Source organism: Prunus persica, chromosome G8 (genome assembly GCF_000346465.2).
Source record: "Prunus persica cultivar Lovell chromosome G8, Prunus_persica_NCBIv2, whole genome shotgun sequence".
In the NCBI taxonomy this organism is placed as follows: Eukaryota; Viridiplantae; Streptophyta; class Magnoliopsida; order Rosales; family Rosaceae; genus Prunus; species Prunus persica.
This window is the reverse complement of record NC_034016.1, coordinates 3,146,186-3,168,705: the sequence shown is the minus strand read 5'-3', so window position 1 is coordinate 3,168,705 and position 22,520 is coordinate 3,146,186. Positions and strand designations below refer to the sequence as shown.

Sequence of the window (22,520 nt, the reverse complement as noted above, 5' to 3'; positions counted from 1 at the left end):
CAATTCTTAATATTTACATTAACCAATGATATTTTTTGGTATTTTGAATATTTTACCATTCTCTACCTTTTATTTTATATATATATATATAGATATATATTTAAAATAGATAAAATTAAGCGTTCAGACACTAATCAGTAGGAAAACATTCCGGCAAGATTGCTAATTTGCTGCCCCCCCTTAATCCATGTTGGAGTAAGAGAGAGAATAAGTGGAGGAAATGCTCTGGTTGGGGCCATCTGGTAGTGAGAAATAATTCACAGATAAATGACTGTTGCGGATTGCCGTCTACTTCTCTTGGATCAAGTAATAGTTTGTGATAATTGTGATCAAGGTGGCTATAAAATTTATAATTTCATCGAAAACTTATGTTTTGTTACTGAAAACCTATGTTAATTAACCAATTTATTATAAACTTCAAGCTCTATAAAAATAAAAATGATTTGTAAGCATGTGTGATGTGTTAAGTTATGGGTGAGTGGTGAACATGGGACTTGCAGATCAGTAGTTTCAGGTTTGAAACTCGACACATTTTCAGTGTGAGAAAATCCGACTCCTTCAATATCGCTTATATTTAAAAAAAAATTATATAAAAAAAAAAAAAAAAAAAAGGTGTGGTGAGTGAACTGACCCAACTACTTATGGATAAATGGGTCCTCTTTGCATAAAATCTGACACGTTATCCAATCAAATTAACATAGTTGGATAGGTGTGAGGTGAGAGAGAAATTGAAACAGGACAAACACTAATACAAGATGATTTTCAGGGAAAAGGAGATAAACCCTAAAAAGTTGAGGTGGGAACCAAATCCCTCCTTTTCTTCTTGACTAAGATAATTTATTATGGCCGGTGGTGGAGCTCGTTTGAATGGCAGTTGGAGCTTGGGGTTGTGTCGGCAAGAGTATATTCACCCCCAGATACTCACTCCCTAGCACAGCTCATCTATGGCTATGGCCCACAATATGTTATCCAAGATTCAGAAATTCAACCAATAAAAGTGGGGGTAATCATGACTCTATAGGATCATGATCATCCTACACTTTGATGACTTCAAAATGTTGTGCATGTTATGTTAGAAAAAAATAATACACTTTGAGCTATGTATATGTAATTGATTTATCAGAAATAGCTTTAATTGAGAGATTATTCAAATAAGTGTATTTGATGAATATTTTTGTGAAGATAATTTTACATTGTATTTTAATTATTCGAATAATTTTTATAGATATTTTTTCAAAAATCATATCTCTGAAAAAACACTCAAATTCAAAACGAAAAATCGGAGTTTTAATAAGAGTTTTATTTGTACATGGCAATATCTCGGAACGAAAAATGGAAGACAAGCATGTGAAACACGACATGGTCCTCCCTTTCCCTAACCAAAACTTCTTTCAAAGAGACATGACATCCTTTTTAGTGTTGTTGTTGTGCTGTCGCGTTACGATTATTGGTCTTGTTCCTTTTTTCTTTGTTGGTCGAAGGTCTTGTTGCTTATGTGGTCGAAATTGAACCTTTCATTCTATCTTCTTTGTACTTTTCTTTTTCTATCCCTTTCCGATTTTCTCAAGCTGTCTATAACAATTTTATTTTTCAAAGTATCAGTTTATATTGTTGGTCTCCTCGACAAAAAAAAAAAATTGTTGGTTCTCCAAAAGTATAAGTAATTGTTGCACTGATAACAAAATTTATAAAAAAAGACGAGATAGCTTTATGTTCTTTTTCTTTTTCTTCTTGATTGAAGCTTTTATACATGTGATTGATACCTACAACAAAAATAATTTGCTCATGTGGATGTTCATTTGGAGACAGATGTTAGTTCCCATATGCTTGGTTTACCATTACCAATGATAGAAAAGGAGAACATAAATTATTCTGATTTTTTTATTCATTGTTTAGTGATCACTAATTCGCTACGTGTAATAATTAGTACTTCACAAAACAAATTGCAAGTAAAATATGAAGAAAACTAAACGTCAGGATTTGAAAATTGTAAAAAGCATACTAATCGGGTCTAACCCAGAGAAAAATGACATTGATTTGTAGACTAGTGGCCTCAGGTTTGAACGTCCATGTTACTTTGGTAGTGTGTGTGTGAAAATTCTCCCCATCCTTGTGATTTAGACTATCACTTATATTATAAAATATTAAAAAATATTAAAGCGTCAGATAGTTTATAAATAGTTAAAGGGACAAATCAAATATGATATTGTACACAATGAAATTTTGGTGAATTAAATTCCACTAAGTAAGAAATTAATTAGGGTTTGGGGGATTAAATTGTGGGCCCCATAATTCGCCCATGTGGCGTACGACTCATCAAAATCGGATTAGTTGTCAAAAGTGACACGTGTTGACAACCGACGGAGTGCATTAAACGGATTAAAGTGAAGACAAAATTAAAGGAAAGAATCTTATGTGATTGACTTTGATTTAAATCAAATATTAATCAAGTCAATCAATCGAAGAAAATTTGGTTAAATTGTCAAATTATCGGAATTGATTTTAATTTGATGAATAGGAGGCCTCAAGATGAAAGACAGGGGCAGAGACAAACCAAGCACTAAGAAGAAACAAAAATTAAAGCGTCAAATAGTTTATAAATAGTTAAAGGGACAAATCAAATATGATATTGTAGATAATGAAATTTTGGTGAATTAAATTCCACTAAGTAAGAAACAAAATTCAAACACCGGTTCCTCACTTTGGAAGAGCTACAAAGCACAACAAATACATGCCGATTCCTCTACCCTAGAAAAATTCAAACACCAAACAAGCCTTGTGCTACCTGTTTGATCAAGATCAAGTCTCTACGACCCTTGTATTAAACACAAATTTTCTTTAAACACTTTGGAGATTGAATAAGAGGATTTAATACAGAGATTGTAACCCTAAATTTCATTAATACAAATATTATTTTGTACATGTGTTCTTGTCTCATTTGTCGCAGAAAATTCGTGTTTACAAATTTGGCACGCCTAGTGGGACCATGTATGCCTCTCATCTCTTTCTCCAATTCCAAAATCACTCAACAAATCGAAAACGATGGCTTCCAAGAATATTCAAATCGCTCCCGCGACGAGAGGCAAAAGTGTGAGCGCTTCCTTCTCAAGCGGAGACTCTGCTGGGGTCGTCACCAGGAGTAAGGCCAATGCTATATTCGTAACTCAACATGTCACTTCCATACCGACTTGATCAAGCTAAGGCGAAAGATGTGAATCGAAGGCATGAGCTGGCTATCAACTTGGCCTTCTTGGGGGCAAAGAAGAATACACCCCGAGCGGATGAGATAAACTCTCGGAATGAAGAAAGGAGTTCTTCGGGTTCAAATAATTCAAGAGAACGTTCACTCTCGCCTGTTTTAGACGCTGACTCGAGCACATGCTCATACCATGGATCCCCGTCTGACAACCAACAAAAGAAGATTGTCATGAAACCCTCAGCGTCCATATGTGAGTCTTATTCTATGGCTATGCAGGTCATGGTGACATGAAAGATGTCTATTGAAGAACAGCTGGCCCATATAAGTGAAGCAGTCACGAAACTGAAGAAGACGGTCGAAGAGAAAGATGCGCAAATTGCTTCTCTCATTAACAAGTAGGAGGCACATTAGGATAAGGAACTTGGTCAAGACGTGCATAAGAAAGGACCACATCATGAAGCTGAATCCAGTGAGAAAGGATTGGGTCATGAAACAGAGTTGGGTGAGAAGTTGCATAGAAAAGGCGACATCGTCTCGGTGGGTTCTTTGTCGGTCCAACAACCTCAGGACATGATCGTGAAAACCATCAGGGCTCAATATGGTGGGCCTTATCAAGATACATTTATTTATTGCAAGCCTTACACCAAAAGGTTAGACAACCTTCGAATGCCAATGGGTTATCAACCTCCAAAGTTCATGCAGTTTGATGGAAAAGGTAACCCTAAACAACATGTTGCCCACTTCATCGAGATGTGTAACAACGCTGGCACTAATGACGATTACTCGTGAAGCAATTTGTTCGCTCACTCCGAGGCACTACATTCAATTGGTACACTGACTTAGAACCAGAGTCAAGTGATAGCTGGGAATAAATGGAGAGAGAATTCCTCAACCGCTTCTATAGCACTCATCGCTCAGTTAGCATGCTAAAGCTCACTAGCACAAAGCAACAAAAAAATGAACCTGTTGTTGACTACATCAATTGTTGGAGTTCATTAAGCCTCAACTGCAAAGATCGAGTCTCAGAGTTATCGGTGGTAGAGATGTGCATTCAAGGTATGCATTGGGGTCTGCTTTATATTCTTCAAGGGATCAAACCCCATAGCTTTGAAGAATTGACCACTCGTGCGCATGACATAGAGCTAAGTAACACTAGTCACGATGGAAGAAATGAAATAGTGAGTGATCATTGAAATGAGAAGTCATCGAGAAATGGGGCAGACTCTTTGAAGACACGCATCTTGGAGTCAATGACGATCAGTGCCGCTCCAATGAAGGTTTCCGCTTTAGGCAAGAAAGATGAGAGGAAGGCCGAGTCAACTCAAGATCAAGAACCACGATGACACATCCTAAAAGAAATGAAGGAGAGGAAGTATCTTTTTTCTAGACTTTGACGTAGAAGGCATGCTGGAAGACTTACTCGAGAAGAAGGTGATTGAGTTACCCGAGTGCAAACGCTCTAAAGAGATGAATCATATTAACCACCAAAATACTGCGTGCACCATCGTGTCATTTGTCACCCAGTGGAAAAGTGTTTCGTGTTGAAAGATCTCATCATGAAGTTGGCACAACAAGGAAGAATCGAAATAGATCTTGACAAGTTGGTAGAGTCAAACCATGCTACGATCTCATTTGTCTTCTCTGATTCGGCACCTTTGCCCTCACTTCAACCACTAGGGGCATTCTCTGAAACCCATCAACTCAATCTGTATGAGTGTGTTGGGGTGTTAAGTCGAAGTAGTGTCGATTCATCCGATGACGATAATGAAGGATGAACATTGGTCACTCAGAAGAAGTTACATAAGAAGAATGCATCTTTGCCAAGAACTGCTCGGTAAAAAAAATTTGTAAACAAAAGAAGTTCTTCTGAACCACCTAAAAGGCATAGAGGAAATAAATTGTCAAATATGAACAAAATGGTTTCAAAAGATGAACTTTTGAAACAAAGGTCACTTAGCCCCATCATGCTACATGATTTCTTCCCCAAAGGATTCTTCAAGAATAATGTGTCGAGCACCTCTCAAGGTGAAAAAAAAAACATAAGGAGGACACTTCTCACTTAGCTTGACACAAATTCAACCAAATGCTCCTTCGTCTGCACAACCCGAAACTACACGAGGCACCAAACGCTCATTCATTCACCTGCACGAGCTTAAACTGCATAAGGCACCAAATGCTCATTCGCCTGCATAAGCCAAAACTGAACAAGGCACTAAACGCTCCTTCGTTCGCCTGCACGACCCTAAATTGCACAAGGCACCAAATGCTCATTCGCCTGCACGAGCCGAAACTGCACAAGGCACCAAATGCTGCTTTGTTTGCCTGCACGAGCCTAAATTGCACAAAGCACCAAACGCTCATTCGTTCGCCTACACGAGCCTAAACTGTACAAGGCACCAAACGCTCATTCGCATGTTTGAGCAGAAACTACACAAGGCACCAAAAGCTCATTCGTTCACTTGCACGAGCCTAAACTACACAAGGCACCAAACGCTCATTCGCCTGCATAAGGCACCAAATGCTCATTCGTTCGCCTACATGAGCCTAAACTGCACAAGGCACCAAATGCTCATTTGCCTACACGAGCCGAAATTGCATAAGGCACCAAACGCTCATTTGTTCGCCTGCACGAGCCTAAACTGCACAAGACACCAAAACGCTCATTCGCCTGCAAGAGCCAAAAATGCACAAGGCACCAAATGCTCCCTCGCTTGCATGAGCTAAAACTGCAAACTAAAAAAAAAAAAGAAAAAAAAACCAAAAAACCAAGAAAAACATTGAACTACGTCGTGACTTGATCTCTTTTTTTCCTATAAGGGTACGTAGGCAGCTCATAAGACCACTTTGAGTTCAGTCACATGATAAAATAAATTTGGAGTTTCTCATTAGTTTGGCACTATTTGACTTCCAATTCGCTCCGTCAGGGCTACATTAACTTCTTTCGTTCAACATCAAGCTGGTACTCCTTGTTCACCCTTGTTATTCTTACACCATTCACTACCTTGGCCTTCGTCAAATGAATATCTTGCCTTGTTTTGTGCAATTTGTAATTTACCATGACCTATCCACTCCAAAAGCTTCACTATGGATCATTTCTTTGGTGAATCTTGAATAAATAAATAAATAAGGAAAAGGAAGTCTCTTTGGGAAAGTATTTGTGCTCGATCAAGTTGGGCGTCCTCCAATACGTAAAGCCTAAGCGCTTGAGTGGGTTATCACCAAATTGGAGAGATTGATCAAACTTAAGCGGTATAGGACGTCAACGTTCTTCACTCATACTCCAATATATAAAGTCTAAGCACTTGAGTGGGTTATCACCAAATCGGAGAGAGGAATCAAACCCAAGCGGTATAGGACGTCTATGTTCTTCACTCATCCTCTAATACGTAAAGCCTAAGCCCTTGAGTGGGTTATCACCAAATCAGAGAGATGGATCAAACCCAAGCGGTATAGGACGTCTACGTTCTTCACTCGTCCTCCAATACGTGAAGCCTAAGCGCTTGAGTAGGTTATCACCAAATCGGAGAGATGGATCAAACCCAAGCGGTATAGGACGTCTACATTCTTCACTCGTTCTCCAACAAGATCAAGCCTAAGCACTTGAGTGGGTTATCACCAAATCAAAGAAATGGTTCAAACCCAAGCAGTTAGGACCTCTACGTTTTTCTTTCGTCGTCGACTGGTGGATGCAAACCTCAACAGACCTTCACTTGGGCCACATGATGCATGTAACGCCTCACATATCCAACAAGATGAACTCCACCTTTTGAGAAGTCTCTGGCATCATGGTATTGATAGTTTAATCATCTCGGTTTGCGCTTCAAAAATCTAGCTGCGATCAAATCCTCAATTGCAACTCTAGGTTTGGCCCTTTTAGCAACATGTGCCTAGCCAAAAAAAAAGAAGAAAAATAATAAATAATAAATAATAAAAAGTTTCTGGCTGATTGCTTTATGGCCTCCTTGTCATGAGTTACATGTGTGGCATATTCCTTCATGTAAGAAAACATTGACCCCACTTCAATGGAGTATAGGAGCAACAACTTATCAACATCATCGTGCCAAGACGAGTTCATTAAGCATCGACCAAGTAACAAAGGAAAAGATCTGAACATGGCGATTGGCTCAGTGAGGTTGGGTGAGCACGGGCTCAAGGCTAAGAAGGCACACAACTTCAAGCAAGAGAAACACCACCAACCATGTGATTATTAGTTACCAAGGGATGCTGCCGACGTATTGAAAAAGATAAGTGGAAGCTTTGGTGCAGAAACCAAGCAAAAGATGCATAGGGAATTCCCTTGTTTGGGTCCCAAAATATTTTAATAAAAAATCAGGACGGGCATATTCTTTCCATTTTTGTTTTAGAGCATTCAAGATCATAATCCCTTTTGATCGAGACCATGTTTATTTGCCACGAAAGTAGCAAGACAAAATTGAGCACGAAATGTTTTCCCTTTAATTTCCAACGCATTCAAGGAAATTATGTGATGATACATGATCAAGCCATCAATTGTGCTTATGTAATATGGAATTTTCTTCACCACCACGCAAGATTGTTGATTTAGTTGGAGGCCTCTTCAAAATACAAGGATTTCTTTATCATATGAAACTATATGATCTGGAGTTCCGATGGTCCAGGATCTGGTTGTGCCAAAGCCCATGTTTAATGCACTCATGCAAATGATTATCGGCCAAGAGTTGATACCACCAAGTGAAAATAAAAATAAAAAATAAATAAAAATAAAAAAAATAAAAAAATAAAAAAATTGTACAAGAAAGGTCATTGCAACAATAGAAAGGTGATCGCCAACAAGAGTGGCTTCATCAAATTAAGATCAACTCTTGTAATTTACCTGTGAACAAAATGCATTCGCCATCAAGAGGGACTTCAAGTCACACTATAGATATGTGGCAAACACACATCTACAGTGCATTGTGAAGTGGAGGCAATTTGTAGACAATGAAATTTTGGTGAATTAAATTCCACTAAGTAAGAAATTAATTAGGGTTTGGTGGATTAAATTGTAGGTTTCATAATTCGCCCATGTGGTGTACGACTCATCAAAATCGGATTAGTTATCAAAAGTGACATGTGTTGACATCCGACGGAGTGCATCAAATGGTTTAAAGTGAAAACAAAATTAAAGGAAAGAATTTTCTGTGATTGACTTTGATTTAAATCAAATATTAATCAAGTCAATCAATCGAAGATAATTTGGTTAAATTGCCAAATTATCGGAATTGATTTTAAATCAAATCAAAATCCCACAAAACAGGGTCCTATAGAAGGAAAGCTATTTAGGTCAAGCATCCTGCAGGGACCTATAAATAGGAGGTCTCAAGAAGAAAGACAGGGGCGGAGACAAACCAAGCACTCAGAAGAAACAAAAAAATTTCTGCATTATTCACCTCACTTTGGAAGAGCCATAAAGCACAACAAATACGTGCCGGTTCCTCTACCCTAGAAAAATCCTAACACCAAACAAGCCTTGTGCTACCCGTTTGATCAAGATCAAGTCTCTACGACCCTTGTATCAAACACAAATTTTCTTTAAACACTTTGGAGATCGAATCAGAGGATTTAATACAGAGATTGGAACATTAAATTTCATTAATACAAATATTATTTTATACACGTGTTCTTGTCTCATTTGTCGCAAGAAATTCGTGTTTACAGATATTTCCTACGGGTAATTGAAATATTATGATAATAATCAAACGGTTAAACGATTTCCGATTTGATTATTTTATTTTATTTTTGTGAGGACATATAATGTAATGAGCAAAGATATTCTGATGAGCCTAACATTATTATTATTATCATTATTATATTAATTTATAATGTATTCAGATACAGTTGACCTGTGAGGTTGTAGCAATTTCCACAAATTGAATTATACCAATTGCCAGTGCAGACTGCAGAGTTGATTTCCATGGGCTACACGGCAACCATGATTGTGTGGTCACGATATAATGAAAGTGGCACATACAAATTACAATTTGCGCAACAAGAAAAAAGCTTGTGATTCTGTTGGGATTAATTCATTCGAAGTACAGAAATGCTCAACTTCATCTCTACATCTGCCTTATGTGTTGACGTGAGTCTCCTACTTAATTAAGGAGATTTATTTCCTTGATTAATTAAGTAATTTACTTTCTTATTTTTTATATAATTGATAAATTATTGTATAATTATGAGATACTTTCCTAATTCTTTACTGTATCTAATTCCTTATAAAGCCCATATGTAAACTCTTATATATACCTCATTATGAAGAAGAATAAATTAAACCTAATACATTCAAACCATATTCATACTTTAGCATCGTATCAGAGCCAGGTTCTCTTGTGACCTGTGCTTGCGTTCTTCTTGAAATTTAAGTGCTCTCCTCCCCTCCTTTTCAAGGGGGGAGGGGGAGTGAAAATGATATGTTTACTGACATATCCCCATTACCTTGACGTATTCCCATGAAGATACTGCATATTTCTTTACTCTGACGACCCCTTTTCTTCAGGGAGAGAGGGGGAGTGGAGAGAAGTTGTTTTGCCTCTAAACCCTTATCTCAAATTTATCATATTCAAATCCTCTTATCCATATCCCTAAACACATACCCTCAAATCTTATACACATACCTCTTAAATCCAATTCCTACATCAAATTCCTCACATTCTCATATCATATCTTACTTCCGATACGATGTCAGGAACCCCTACGATTCTCCATCTTATTGCAGACTCACAGAAGCATGCAGTCACTCCTATTGACCCAGCTACTCGGACTCCTGCTTCTATCACCACCACCAAATGTTCTACTTTTCATACGTCCTCTAAGACTAGATATTGCATATGCTGTGAGTATGGTTAGTTAGTTTATGCATTCACCCAGTGTGTCCCATAGGAATGCAGTTGATCGGATCTTAAGATACTTAAAGTCAGTAATTATTAATGTTCTAAAAAAAATAGAGATCTCGAAGTTGTTGAATATACAGATGCTGATTGGGCTGGCTCCATTACTGACAGACGCTCTACTTCATGTTACTTTACCTTCGTAGGAGGTAATCTAGTCACTTGGTAGAGTAAAAAATAAAATGTGGTTTCTCAGTCTAGTGCAGAAGCAGAGTATTGAAGAATGGCTAACGGAGTTTGTGAACTATTGTGGATCAGAAGACTATTGAAAGAATTGGGTTTCAAGCTAGGAAAGCCAATGAAATTACATTGCGATAACAAATCAACCATTGACATTGCCCATAATCCAGATCAACATGATCGAACCAAACATGTTGAAGTGGATAGATATTTTATCAAAGACAAGATTGAGAAGAAGATCATCCATCTACCATTCGTAAAATCAGAAGATCAACTGGCAGATATCTTAACAAAAGCTGTTTGTATGACAGGACCCTCCTCGAAATTTCCCCAAAACCAGGGCGAATCCCGTCTTTGTTCCAACATCTTCCCGATGCCGGGCCCACTTACTAAAAATCGAGACTCTCTACCAAAATTTTGGCAGAGTCTCCCCTGTGAATTGAACAAATCAACAAAATTCAACCTGCAAAAAAAAATACAGAATAATCCCAACCAGCAGCATTCTTTAAAGCGAATAAACAGTTTACAACAAAATGGCCTCTGGCCTCAAAATTCAAACCCTAACAGGGGTGATAACAGAGCATGTCTAAGAACTTCAATTTCAACAAAACAGAGTTCAAAGGGAAAAACATGAAGAAAGAGTCCTACGATGACTCAAGGCTCGGAAGCGCACGATCCGGCTTTGTTGCGAAGCTCAGTCAACTACTGGCTGGGGGGCGCAAAACAGAAAATTGTGAGTGGACAAAAATAAATTCAGTTCAGTGTAAACCAACGTAATATAACCCCACCGTTTAGAAAACCATGCAAGAAATCTCATGCATCTCAAAACCGTCATACTCAAGTATATATATATATATATATATATAATATATATCAAAACAAATCAATACCAGATGCCAAGTCCGAAATCCATAAAGAACGCTTTACAAAACCTACCATCCAAAAACTTATAAATCCCACAACCAAACTCTCGAAAGCGTACCCATTGGCACGATCGGCAAGGAAGTATTCACACCGAGAAACAAGAATGAATGAATAAATATAAATATATAATATAAGAGATATATATATAATATAAATATGACCATCACCTAGTTGTACCTGTTTGGGCCTAAATTTGGCACGCCAAAGTTCAAAAGACAGGCCCATGGTGAAATTAAATGCCCAGCCCAAAAACTTAAGGGTAACAAAATTAGGATCCAGACAGGTTGGGCTTCAGGCCAGGATGTCAAGAACAAAAAAAACCGGGCCCAAGAAAGATCAACGTGGAAACTATCACTTGGGCTTCAAGGATCAGCCCATAAATTTTGTTGGTTTTAAACCCAAGGGAATTAAAAACACACCCACCTGATTGCCTCAGCTTTGAAAAGTCAGCAATTTCAACTAAGTTAAAATATGAGAGGGACATCTCTGAAACACTGCCAGCAGAAGATCAAAACCCATCTGTGATCGGAGATTCTACTCCAAAAAGCAATACACCATCTTCCAAGGAATTCACGGGTCACGCTTTCTAAATTAGAACGGGAAACGGGGAGCTGTTCAGAAAATACGAAAGAAAAACCAACTGCCAAAAAAGCCCACACGGACTGTGGGGTTGATGGAAATAGAAAGCTGGGAGTAGGACACCAGGGAAGGGACTGCTTTAATAGGCTGTACGGAGAGCTTATCTGCCATGATTGATAAAATCCTTTTTTACTTTATATTATAGGAGATCATTTTACCGCCCATTATTTAAATTTGAAACCACCTCCCCAAGAGGGTCTCTTATAAAAACAAAAGTAGGCAAGGAAGGAAAGGACACTCAATTCATCAATCAAAAAAAATAAACAACAAGAAAACAACCAAAAGCTCACTTGGATTCCAAGAGAAACCAGCTTTAGATCAGAATTCCAAAGTTCAGACTTAGAAAATAAGTCTTCTGAAAACGAGATCTCTCTCGTTACAAATTTGGTTCAGCAAAAAGCCAAGGCAAGCAGAATTTGAATCTTCACAAACGTGGAGACCTCAGCGAACTTATGAAAAAGTCCTGCTCAAGCAGAACAACACTCGTAGTGCAATCCCTAGCCCACCAAGCCCTCGAGAACAGCCACTTCTGCCTCTTCAAACTGAAGAAGCTGCAGTTCTACCCACTAAAAGGCCTCACGAAGCGTGAAGTAAACATAAAGCTCTGCCAAAATCGAACTTTGGTATCGATTTATAGCTCAACCTAGCATTTGAAGGCACGAAGCAGTACGGACCGACCCAGATGTGTCCAGTCCAGCCCAAGCCAGAGCCTTCCATCCAAGCAGAAACGGAGTTCCGGCCGTCTTTTAACCTTCCTAGCGTCGATATGCATATTTATTGTTTTGTAAAAGGCAGTTCTGCCTAAAAAAGCCCAACTTCTATCAAATTTTTCTGGCCAGAACAGCCGTTTGATACTGAGATAAATTATGAAAGTCCTTACCAGTCTGAGGCAAGAAAAGAACTTACTTGGGAGATATTCCTCACCTAAATTCACAATCATCTGTTTTAGAAGTCAGTAACTTGGGGCGCAAGTTATCCACTCTAAAAGAAGTCTGCTAGAATTTACATTGCTAGCAGTGACACGCTCACACACCAAAGAAAGCTGACTTGTCGACCAACAAATGGTCTCCAAGCCAGTGGGGAACTTAGCCCTTCCACCTAAGGAGTAAACACGAAAACGGGTGAACAGTACCGGGAAAACAATCCAACCGGGGGATTGTTTGACTAGTCATCCTGGCTGAGTCCTCATGAAGAGTCCTTAATCCACCATGTGACTAGGGAACGAGCCGTCCGGGGGACCAACTCTCAGCCAGCACGTACCGTCGATAACCTCAAAACCCGTACGTCTGTCATCAGTCCTACGCGCGCAGACTACCCAATCAAGGGTCTACAGCAACATCCCGTCAAGGATGCCCCGAGTTCCGACAATTCCAAGTATCTCAAGTCTCCGTATCCAAGTTCCACATCCAGGGAGGTATATAGGGTAGTGCTTATAGCACTCCAAACTGACATTCTATACTCACCACTTTCCACAATCTCATCTCAACAACCCAAGTACCTCACACATAGCCAAATATATATAGAAATTCTCAAAATCCAAATATTCGTACTCAAGATACTCAAATATGTCAAAATCCAAAATATATTTCCAATACCTCATAAAAATATCACTTTCAACAATTTCATAAATAATATATTCAAAATACCATTTAAAATATCATGCATAATATTTCCCAAAATCCATATAAAATATACTTTCAATACCCAACTATGCCAAAGCACTATACAAACATCAAATTCAACTCATGAATATAATATATTCAATAAATCATTAAAAACATTATGCACAAATCTTTCATCAATAAAACCATGCATAAGATTTGAAAACAAAGTCCACTCACAAGTAGTCCCACGCTGCTTGACCCTGAGAGGGTCCCGCCTGCTGCGTATGCGTGGTCGGAGTACCTAATTCAGAATACGTATACGAGATTAATACAAAGCGTTTCGAATAAGTACTTTGAATTAAATATTCTAATTTCCCAGGTTTCTAGTAAGTGTACTAGGAACGAGACGTTCTAAGGTCCAACTACCCGATTTGGACGATGGAACAACTTCGGGAGACACTCGGTCAACCAGCGGTCAAACTTCCCAATTTGGGTCAACCGGGCCCACGGGACCCACGACCTCCGTTTTACAATCCGAAAGTCCCTAAAGGTTTCACAAGGTCTAAGATACCCGTATCGCAAGTGTAGTTCGAAACGGACGGTTAGATCGCTTACAATCGGACAATTGGACTGTTATTATAAAACGCAAACTTAAAGTTATTGAATCGGAACATCCGGGGTTCCGATTCACGATCCGTGAATTTCTATACGTTCCTAGGAATACCTAGAACAACATATTTTAATTAGGAAACGATCCAATGGTCAGAACCTATCGAACCCGGATAACGCACAATATGCGAAAATCCGTTCGATAGTCAAACGATGTCCGAATTGAGATCCGTAAAATCCTACGTGCTCGTGACAACCTAAGGATCTCATCGGGTTAATTTACACCCTCACCAGCCTCGCCCATGTGCCGCCACACTCGCCGGCAGCTCGTGGGTGTGTAGAGTAATCCCGGGAACGAAAAAACTCCACACTCGAGCTCACCATTCCTACCCTAGCTCCTACTCGGGGTCAGGATCACTTCCTTCAATTACGGGAAGGTCCAATTCGGGCGGCAACTGGCCGGAATTTCATTTTGAAATCCGGCCAAAACCTAGATTTTTTAATCGATTTCCTAGACAACGAATCGGTCCAAACTTATACAACAGTCAGCTAGGACTTGAAAAATGGATGAGAAACCATACCTCACCCGTCTGAAATAGTGGTCGGAGGAGAGAGAACGAGTGACTGGAATTTCAGACGAAAACCGGCCTGAAATTCGTATTTTCCGACAACGTGGCTGCAGCTGACGGCTGGAGGTGGGTCGGGGAACGTCGGCGAGATCTGGCCGGATGTTTTGGGTCCGGTCTTGAGGCTGGCCGTGGCCTGTGACGGTGGCCGTGCGTTTTGCAGTCGAAGGAGGAGGAGGGACGACGCGGGAGAGAGAGAGAATGGGGAGAAAGAGAGAGAGTGAGGTAAAACTGGAAAAATCTGATTTTTACTCTAACCCTTTTTGAAATATTTACAGTTTTGCCACTAATAGTGTTTTGCCCGTAACTTTTTCGTTACAACTCCGATTCAAGCCTACCGCGTGTCTACAAATTCGTCTCAGTACCACCTACCTAAAAATTCCAGTCACTGCCCCAAACACTTTTCGGACAAGAAAATGACCAATTTACCCCTACCCTAAGGGTAAATTCGTAAATTCACTTAAATAATTTAAAATAGAAATTAAATTTGGAGTCAGGGTGTTACATTTAGCAGAGTATTTCATGACTCACTTACCAAGTTGGGCATTGGTAACATATATGCACCAACTTGAGGAAGAGTGTTGACGTGAGTCTCCTAATTAATCAAGGAGATTTATTTCCTTGATTAATTAAGGGATTTACTTTCCTATTTTTTTATATAATTGATAAATCATTGTACAATTAGGAGATACTTTCATATTTCTTTACTGTATCTAATTCCTTATAAAGCCCATATGTAAACTCTTAATACCTCCTTATGGAGAAGAATAAATTAAACCTAATACATTCAAGGGAGCTTCACTAATATACCCAAAATAAGGGCTGAAATTATAAAAAATCTCACATGGATTGCACTTTAGAAACACACCCAAAACTCATTTACTACATAAAAAATTAGTGTTTAAGTTCTTATAAATTACATGACTGCCTTTGATCAATTTAAAAAAGAAGACCAACACAAAAAACTTAAATAGCACCCAAAACAAGCCCAGCCCAATTTTATAAAAAAACTCAAACAATTCATTACAAACAAAAGGTCTTGAAAACCGTAGTTTCATTAACGTGTCATGTTAATTAATCATTGTAATGTTCTACACCTTTATTGTCATGTTGATTAATTGTTGTAATGTTCCAGTTTAGGGTAATAACACTGCTATGTCATGTTGATTAATGACTATAATGTTCCAGTGTAGAGTAATAACACTGCTAATTTCCTATAACATCCTATTTCTAATGCATGTTTATCCCTGTACTGTTCCAGTGTAGGGTAATAACACTGCTAGTTTCCTATGATATCCTATTTCTAATGCATGTCTGCCCATGTAATGTTTCAGTCTAAGGTAATAACATTGCTATTTTATTGTCATGTTGATTAATGGCTGATGTTCCAATCTAGGGTAATAACATTGCTAGTTTATTGTCATGCTGATTAATGGTTGTAATGTTCTAGTTTAGGGTAATAACAATACTAGTTTCATATGACATCCTATCTCTAATGCATGTTTACTCTTGTAATGTTCCAGTCTAGGGTAATAACACTGCTCGTTTCCTATGATATTCTATTTCTAATGCATATCTACCCCTGTAATGTTCTAGTCTAGGGTAATAACACTGCTATTTCCTATGACATCATATTTCTAATGCATGTTTACCCCTGTAATGTTCTAGTCTAGGGTAATAACACTGCTAGTTTACTGTCATGTTGATTAATGTTTATCATGTTGCTATTTCTAATACATGTCCACCAAAGAAAAGATGAAGAAAGAACAAACCAAACCAACTCAAAACAAGCTGAGCCCAGATTGTTAATACTATTATGTCATAGAAGTATATTGTTAATACTCTGTCATAGAAGTACATTGTTAATACCCTATCACAGAAGTACATTGTTAAACAAAAATGAGATTCATAACTGAAATAGTAACAAAAGTTGAATCGATCATCAAAGCTTCAAATACATTTCGAAAATCAACTAAAATCCGAAGAGAAACACATAATTGAAGCAAAAGATCAAAAATCTCAAGTACAAACCAAACGACGACGACGACGACGACGATGACGACGATAACAACGACAACGATGTGGCGAAAGAGGAGTAGAGCTCGAAGATGAGGAGTAGAGCTAAAAGCATCTGATCGAGGTTTGTTCAAGGTCTTGAACAATCCGAAAAAAAGAAAAAATCAATAGAAGCACGATTTTAGAACAAGAAATTGAAGGTGAAATATTGAAAATTGTAGATTAAAGATGAATAATATAGTTGGACCTGAGACTGAGCTTCAATGGAAGCTCCTCTTGCTCCAACACCAGAGAAAACACCAGCGAGAAAGGAGAAAATAAATCTGATTTGATTTTTTGGCAGATTTGGTTTTTTTGGCAGATTTGGTTTTTTGGCAGACATGGAAATATTTGGTTTTATGGCAGATCTGATTTTCCTATCTTAAATCCATAGTACAAGGACAATATAGGTATTTAACACATACAAATAAACTAAAAAACAACTATTAAATTAAAAAAAATTGATAGCTGTCAATTTTTGAATTGTTTTTGGGTGTGTTTATAGTTTTTAAACGGTGTAGGGTTTCTTTATAAAACCATGTCTAAGATTGGGTATATAACTAAATTTCTATACATTCAAACCATATTCATATTTTAGCATTGTGTATGCTTGTAAATTTGAATTTTGCTTTCCCTTTTGTGAAATTATGTTACAATGAGAAGAACATAAATAACAAGTTATTCTAATGTTTTGAAGGCATATCTTGCAATAGTCACTAAAAGATGATCTATGGATCATTATGATGTCTTGCCATTTGTCATGCTAGATGTATGCATGCAGAGATCTGTATCACTTTCATGACCATGTAATGTATATGAATGTGCAAAATTATTAGAATTACGGTAGTTCTCCCATGATTTATGACTAAACAATCTAATAGTTTTCATGTGTACGTTACCAGCGAGAAAGAGTCAAAGTAGTGGCTGCGTCGTGTCGAGGCAATTCAAGCTGGTTGTACAAAGTTTGTTTGTTCACACAGGCAGCATGATTTGGGGGTGGGTTGCTTTGCAAGGTAGTTACTTAGTTTGTTCGTCACACATGCGTGATAGTACTCAACTCAACTACGAAAAACTATTAAGGATTATGCCTGCTTGTTGGGATGCCAGCTGCTTTATTGCTGCAGGTGATTTTCGTTTACCTCAGTAATAAGTTACTTAGGGCCCGTTTGGTATCCTACTTCATGAATTAAACTTAATTTTTGAATGTTGGTAGGGGGAAGATACTACAAACAGGATAGTCCATTCTTGAACCAAGAATCCTGAGATCACAAGACAAGCCGATTTCTGAATGTTGGTAAAGGGAAGATGCTTCCAACAGTATAGTCCATTCTTGAACCAAGAATCCTGAGGAGATCACAAGACAAGGCGATATCATAATCTCTCTCTCTCTCTCTCTCTCTCTCTCTCTCTCTCTCTCTCTCTCATGATGATGATGATTTGGTTGTCAGACTCAGATATATTTGTGAATAGGAAATGAAGCATAGATTTTGTTAGTAGATATGTTGAAATATCATTGTTAAAAAATTTTGATGATTTGGTCATGCAATGTTGATGTTGCCTTTCAATTTGATGCTTAGGAAATTCATCATATCTTAAGGTCAGTCCCTAATGTTTTGGGCTGATTTCCCTCATGCTTTGTTAACAGAAATGCACTGACTAGGTTATCAGATACATTTGGAATATCGTTCCTGAAATATGAAATTTGATTATTTGGTCATGCCATGATGATTGTATCTCATTCATGATGTGTGTATTTTTTGACAGGATGAAAAGTGCCCTCGAGGTTATCGGCTGGTTGGAGATGTCTGCTATGAGGAGATCTGCCAGATTGCTTCACCAATTACTCCAGTACCAGCAACAACAGCTAACAGATCAGAAGCACACTTAATTTAACACATCCAGATGTACTTCGACAAGGAGAAGAGTAGCCAATTGACAGACATGATCTTCTACGTCAAAGCATAAGCAGCCAAATCCAGAATATTAAACAAACAAGATTGCAATCAATTCGCGCTTTGAAATGGTCCACTCCAGTTTTTTTTTTTTTTTTTTTTTGCAATTTTGTAGTCCTAAGAATTGAAACTTGAAAGGTGGAACAATTTAGTCCACAAATTCACTACAGATTCAACATTCTTGTTAGAAATCAAATAGATATTGACAGTACGAGGCAGAAGATGAAGCATTTAGTTTTAAAGTTGCCAAATAACAATATAATCACCCGGACTTTCATTACCATACACATTCACTGGAACAAACAGAAACAATTGGTGCGATGCCTCTAAATAGAATTTGATGTGAAACATAAACAATACAAGAAGAGTACTGCTAAACGAACCCTAAAATTAACTGAGTACATCCTATGATCTAAGTACACCCTAATATTTTAATTAAAATGTAAAATTAACTAAGTACACCCTATAAAACTATCAAAAAAACCTATGATACACCCTAATACTTGTAGCATTATTTTATAGTTGATTTTCAGCTTGATTTTTTTAATAATGTTTATAAATCTTTGACTTTTCATATGGATTTATGCTTCTACTAAAACTGTTGACACTTTTTTGCAATTCCAATTTCTTGCAATCACCACATCTTTCATTAAAAACACAATAGGACAAGCAATCTCTTGATTAGGGTTGAATATGGTTAGTATGGTGTACTTATTAAAATTATATTTGTTTCACAATTCCATATATCCTTTTTGGTCATTTTATATTAGGGTAAATCAGTAATTCAATATATACTTTTATAATAGGGTGTACTCAGTTAATTTTAGGATTTGTTTAGCAGCACTCTACAAGAATAATCACAAAATGAGATCTTTGAAGTCCTGAAAGATCAACAAGGCCCAAAATATTTATAACAAATAGAAGAAAAAGATAGCAATAAAAAGATCAAACAGACTCAGATAATTACCTTGGGCCGCTCCATAGAGCTTCCAAAGTATCCTACTCCAAAGGATAAGGAAGAGAAAGCAGCTGCAATCTCTATGGCTTTCAACTTTGGAGAACTTCCTGAAACCTAAAAAGCAACATATAAATATACAATTCTTTCAGACAAACATTCCTGTACAAAAAATTTATAAAAAAAAAATTTGTTTCAGACAACTAATTCTTTCTGACAACTAACACAAAAGGTTCTAGCTTGGAACTCACTGTTGTGGGATCATCAGCTTGCACAAGTAGAATTCCAGCACTTCTATCAGTACAATTGTGATTACTCTCTTGAACAACCGAGCGCAAAACTTTCATGCAAGCAGAGGCAGGACCTGCCTGTGAACTAAGCAATGGATATGAAAGTCAAGTTTACATACTGGCTTCATCTGGACAAGAATAGACATGGTATATAAACTAAAAAACTCATAGACGTTGTAGATCATCCCAGCTGATATTCTACAGTGCTAATAATACCTTTCTTTTATAGGGTGCTAATTATGACTTTGAAAAATCATGACCACTCCAACTTTGGCAGGTCCAATATGCAATAAAGCTGGCTTCTTGGTGTGTGTGAGTGTGTGTGTCCGAGAGAGAGACAGAGAAGCTATCTTCAAGTCAAGGAAAATTTAAAAAAAATTGTTATATAGTAATACGACAAACATACAGTGACAAAGAGACGCAGCACTCCCGAGCTGCAAATCCTTTCATTAGATATTCTCCAGCACCACTTACACAACAGCCAACTATACATGGCGCCACAAAAAAACCTTTGGAGGATGCCCAACAGCCTGAACCATGCATTGCTGCTAATCCCACTCGCCCACTAACCTGAATTATTATTATATTTTTTTTAAAACAAAAACCTGTTAGGTTATTAGTCACTACAAACAGACGACAAACAAACGAGTGCAAATTATTAGAAGTATCAGTCACCTTCAGTGCAATACCCCCACTTAAGGCACCAGAAGGTATTTGTCCTTCGGTGTCCACACAAATAACTCCAACAGTGTCCATGATGCAATCCTCTTACGATCACTTATGGAGAAGTATAATCCTTTAGTTCTTTTTCTTAATAAGGTCATACGAACTACATAATAAAATTAATAGTAAATTGAGCTTAGACCCATAAAATTCATTTTAAATCACTTACAACCTTTTCCTTTAGTTTTCTATTTAAAATACCCAATTTTTTCAAATAATACCTAATGACTAGGATCCAACCAAGCAAGTTACCTAATATGACTTAAAATCTGATTTATTGTAGTTTTCTGATTCCAAAACTACCCCTATTTATAAGTTAATGTGTTATGGGAAGTGTAACTAATGACATCCGTTGAATTTGAAAATATCTCTAAATAGTTGTAATGGATATAAGAACTAATTTAGACACTTATTTGAAATTAAATATTAAATTACACATTAAAGTATTAGTAATCTATTTTACGACTAGTAATCTATTTTTGAATTAATGGTGTTTTCCTTCTATGAATTACGACTAGTAATCTATTTAAAGTATTAATAATATAAATTCAATATTAAATTTAAGAATTAATGTTGTTTTCTTTTTATGAGTTGTACAACCAATATTCTTTGTTATTATAGTTTTATAAATAATAGTGTACATTCTAATTATGTTGAAAAATAATTTCATAATCTATTGATTGTTTTGTTTTTAAAACATTTTTTTTAATGAACCTATTTTTTCTCCAAATATTGTACCTATTTTTTTCTTTATTACTTGTTTTATGAAAAATAATTTGATCATCTTTTTATTGTTTGTTTTATGAAATCAATTTTTTTTAAATGAGCCTATTTTTTCTCTCAAAATAATGTACCTATTTTTTTTTCTCTAATAATGTACCTAGTAAAACAATTTACCTAGTATAATGAACCTTTTTTTTTCCCTCTAAAAATGTACTTATTTTTTTCTAAATAATGTACCTATTTTTTCTCTCAAAATAATGTACCTATTTTTCTCTCAAAATAACGTACCTATTTTTTCTCTCAAAATAATATACCTATTTTTTTTCTCTAATAATGTACCTAGTAAAACAATTTACCTAGTATAATGAACCTATTTTTTTCTCTGAATAATGTACCTTTTTTTTTCTCTAATAATGTATACCTAGTATAATGAACTTATTTTTTTCTTCTAAATAATGTACCTATTTTCAATTTATAAAAAATGTGCATGAATTTCAGTTATACAACGTACCTATTTTCTATAAATTATTGTGTACCTATGTTTAATTTATGAAAAATGTATGAAAATTTCAATTACAAAGTAATTGACCTATTTTTGTTAATTTTTTTGGTCAATAATATACCTATATTTTTATTGACAGGACCCTACCCAAATTCCCTGTTGGAATTCGAGCCGAACCTTGTTCGTGATCGACACATGGCTGGTGCCAAGCACAAATGACCTAGTTGCCCTTCTAGTTACAAACTTACTTTCATTTTTGCCTTGACTTCCACCGAAAATTCGGCAGAGTCTCCCCTGTAAATTGTTCAATCCCAAAATCACACCTGTCAAAACAAGCATTGTAACACCCCGACCCCAAATTTCCCCAAATTTAACCCTTATTTAATTATTTAATTATTTAAGGATATTTTAGTCATATTTTTAACCAGAGAGAGTTTGGGACCGTGACTTATATTTTTGGATAGGTCGTACTGAGACGAGTTCATAGACACGTAGTGGGCTCGAATCGGAGTTGTAACGAGAGAGATATGGTCAAAAGAAATCCAGTGGCACAATCGTAAATATTTTGAAATGGGATTTTTATAAAAATCTGGGTTTTCTCTCTCTCTCTCTCTCTCTCTCTCTCTCTCTCTCT

The 22,520-nt window shown here is 36.9% G+C and overlaps 1 protein-coding gene across 1 annotated transcript; it reads right to left on the bottom strand.

Annotated features, from left to right (window-relative positions):
* LOC18766998 (putative threonine aspartase) lies at window positions 19,548–20,776 on the bottom strand. Its single transcript, XM_020570701.1, has 4 exons — window positions 20,614–20,776; window positions 20,345–20,508; window positions 19,900–20,023; window positions 19,548–19,765 (listed from the first exon to the last, which is right to left on the bottom strand). The coding sequence occupies exons 1-4, from the start codon at window positions 20,692–20,694 to the stop codon at window positions 19,649–19,651; spliced, it is 486 nt and encodes a 161-aa protein (XP_020426290.1). The 5' UTR covers window positions 20,695–20,776; the 3' UTR covers window positions 19,548–19,648.

Coding starts and splice junctions, on each gene's coding strand:
- LOC18766998 (XM_020570701.1), bottom strand. CDS start 20,694: ATGGACACTGTTGGAGTTATTTGTGTGGACACCGAAGGACAAATACCT. Junction 20,509..20,613: donor GTGGGGGTATTGCACTGAAG/GTGACTGATACT, acceptor ATAATAATTCAG/GTTAGTGGGCGAGTGGGATT. Junction 20,024..20,344: donor TGCTGCGTCTCTTTGTCACT/GTATGTTTGTCG, acceptor TCCATTGCTTAG/TTCACAGGCAGGTCCTGCCT.